The 3,009-nt window shown below is 34.1% G+C and overlaps 1 protein-coding gene across 1 annotated transcript; it reads left to right on the top strand.

The window, feature by feature from the left end:
* The first annotated feature begins 1,109 nt into the window (after window positions 1-1,109).
* Window positions 1,110-2,057, top strand: LOC128466286 (olfactory receptor 5V1-like). The gene has a single exon (XM_053448237.1). It carries the CDS (start codon window positions 1,110-1,112, stop codon window positions 2,055-2,057), a length of 948 nt encoding a protein of 315 aa, XP_053304212.1.
* Window positions 2,058-3,009: the final 952 nt, after the last annotated feature.

Here is a 3,009-nt window from a genome sequence, read left to right as displayed (position 1 = left end):
GACATAACCTGTGGTGAACTTCTGCCAAAATTGTTACTTCTGATGATGTCCTCTCCACCAATCCCCCAATGGGGTGGAAGGGCATCATCGAAAGTGCCAAACAGTTTACCATAGGGTGCATTTTTGGTGCTTTTAGTGTCATCCTCTCATCAAATTGTAGGATTGGACATAACCTGGAGCTAACTTCCGCCAAAATGGTGTTTGCCTTTAAATGCTTTTTTAGGTTGTGAATTCTCCTGATATTGTATATTGTTATATTTTTTTAAGGGTTAACTTAACTGACCATACTCGACTGATGTCACATGACCTTGCAAAATGCAATTTACTTGCAAGTGTCTGCAACTTTTGTAAGTTTAGGTGCGCACTTAGAAGTTGAATGAAAACTTTAATTTCCTCATCTGAAACTTACAAAATTTGCTAACCTTCACTGCTTGCTGTAGGACATTTAAATTAAAAAAAATATACAATAAAAATAAACAGTGAAATAAAAAAACTAAAGCCCAGAAATCCCTAAGCCCTCTATTATCCATTCGGTCCATTTAGAATGCATACACAACATTAGATCCTCTAATGTCCCACATGCAGTGACCCTATACTTTCAATTTATTATACCTAATGATAGTAACTGACAAATTCTGGTTTCTTCATAAAGCTAAAATATGCTTAATTTGTTGATGAGCTTTAGTAATTATACAAATGTTTAGATATTAAATATGTTACTATAAACAAAGATTTACAATAATAAAATTTATATATTTACTTTGTATGGGAGATTTAGAAAAGTATACATTTTTATCTGCTGTACAATTATATATTATTTTCAGATGCACTAGACTGTTAAAATAAGACCCATAATTATTTTATTCCTTAGTGTAAAAAAGTGCCAATTGAGTTTTATAATTGCTCCATATGGCACTGATATAAGAAGCACTGATATAAAAATATTGTGTCACATATATAAACTGGAAAATGCTGAAATCATAGAACTCCAGAGGACTCTACGCAATATTAGATACATGATACAATGTGCATGGAAAAAGCAAAATTAAGGACCAACAACATATTTTCTCCAATATTGGAATATGTTTCTCTAAATAATAATTATAATAATGGCGGGTGGAAATGAAACCACATGGACTGGATTCATCTTCATTGGGTTTCCTGATATTTTGGGGTCCAAAAGTAGATTGTTTGTTGCATTTCTTTTTATATATATTATGACTGTTTTGGGTAACTTTATCATCTTTCTTGCAACCACTTTTAATTCTAGCCTTCAATCACCTATGTATTTTCTGATGGGGCAACTTTCCTTTTTAGATCTTTGTTATATTTCTGTCACGGTTCCTCAGATGCTTTGCAATTTCTTGGAAGAGAGGAATATTATATCTCATGGAGGCTGTGTTGCACAACTGCTTTTGTTTATTTCTATGGAAGGGACTGAAGCCCTGCTTTTGGCAGCTATGGCTTATGACCGCTACGTAGCTATACGCTTTCCTCTTAATTATCCTATGATTATGAACAGAGTAGCATGCGTTTTGATGGTGGTTGCTGCCTGGATAGGAGGTTTGTGTAACTCCTTGGTGCACACTGTCCTCACATTCAGTCTCCCCTTCTGTGGGTCCCATCAACTCAACCATTATTTTTGTGACATCCCTCCTCTGCTAAAAATTTCATGTAGGGAAACTCTTGCCAATGAGTTAGTTCTTTTCATTGTTGGTGGTGTAGGGGTGGGCTTCAGCACATTTACTTTCATTCTTATTACATACATCTTCATAATTTCTACCATCCTAAAAATGTCATCGACAGATGGAAAGCACAAAGCCATTTCTACCTGTGCCTCCCACCTTACTGTTGTTATGTTATTCTATGTAACAGCTATATTTACGTATGTAAGACCATCATACACTTATTCTTTACAGAGGGAAAGAGTAGTGTCTATTCTGTATAGTGTAGTGACTCCTATGCTAAACCCTATTATATACAGCTTAAGAAATAAGGAAATCAAGAGAGTGGTTGGGATTTTTTTTTTTAAATTCTATTTTAAAAGGACACTTTGAGAGTCTTTGTGTGTAACTTAAGAGATACTGTAGCCTTTTTTAAGATTCAATTAAACTTTTTATTGTACTCCTCTTCAGCTGAATATTAGCTAATATTGAAATATATGCCTGTATAGCTATAATATTGTGATGCCAAAAGGTTTTGCTACTATCTTCTCTGCGATTCAAAACAAAGAGGATTCGTTTACATAATGGGCTGCTGTTAACAATTCAGTAGGAAGAATTTGAGATGGATTTTTGTTACAGGATGAAAAATACAAACACATGAACACTTAATTAAAATCTGATACAAATGAAAATAATGTATCGTGTAAACATGTAAGCAAAAATAATCAAAAAACACATTATGCTCTTGTGTTAATTACACAAATAATGTTTTCTTTGTCCTTAATGATGACTTAATTCATTGGATGAAAAAATTTAAAGCATGATAATATAAGTTATTTCATTAATTTGTTTCTTTCAATGACAATAGCTGGTATATTCAGTAAAATGTTTATAAGGAAGTCCTGCTTGAATTTATGATTTTAATGCTTTAAGGTTTTTTTCATTGTTTAACCCCTTAACTTCCATTGACAGGCCAGGCATGTCACACAAAAAAAGCACGTCACACAAAAACGGTGCCTGGCACATTCATGGCATTAAACAAGCTTAGAAAGTGACCTACAATGTCAAGGCATTCAGCAACACCGGGAACAGCATCAGGGGCCATGTCTGGCCCATCCTCGGGAATGCAGGTACTGCACTCAACCATGCAAGTCAATGGAGCCAAGCTTTCTAATCACAATGTAATTAGTAAAATATTTAAAAAAATATGAAAAAAGTAAAAATAGCTAAAAAATGTGGTAACATTTTTTAAAAAAATTGTATGCAGTGATGTCACCATCAGGGGAACCATCCAGTTCCAGCAACTGGAATGAATGGCTTGATGGGGTAAATTGGAGTGGCTTGG

Source organism: Spea bombifrons, chromosome 1 (genome assembly GCF_027358695.1).
Source record: "Spea bombifrons isolate aSpeBom1 chromosome 1, aSpeBom1.2.pri, whole genome shotgun sequence".
NCBI classification, from domain to species: Eukaryota; Metazoa; Chordata; class Amphibia; order Anura; family Pelobatidae; genus Spea; species Spea bombifrons.
This window is presented reverse-complemented; position numbering and strand designations above follow the sequence as displayed.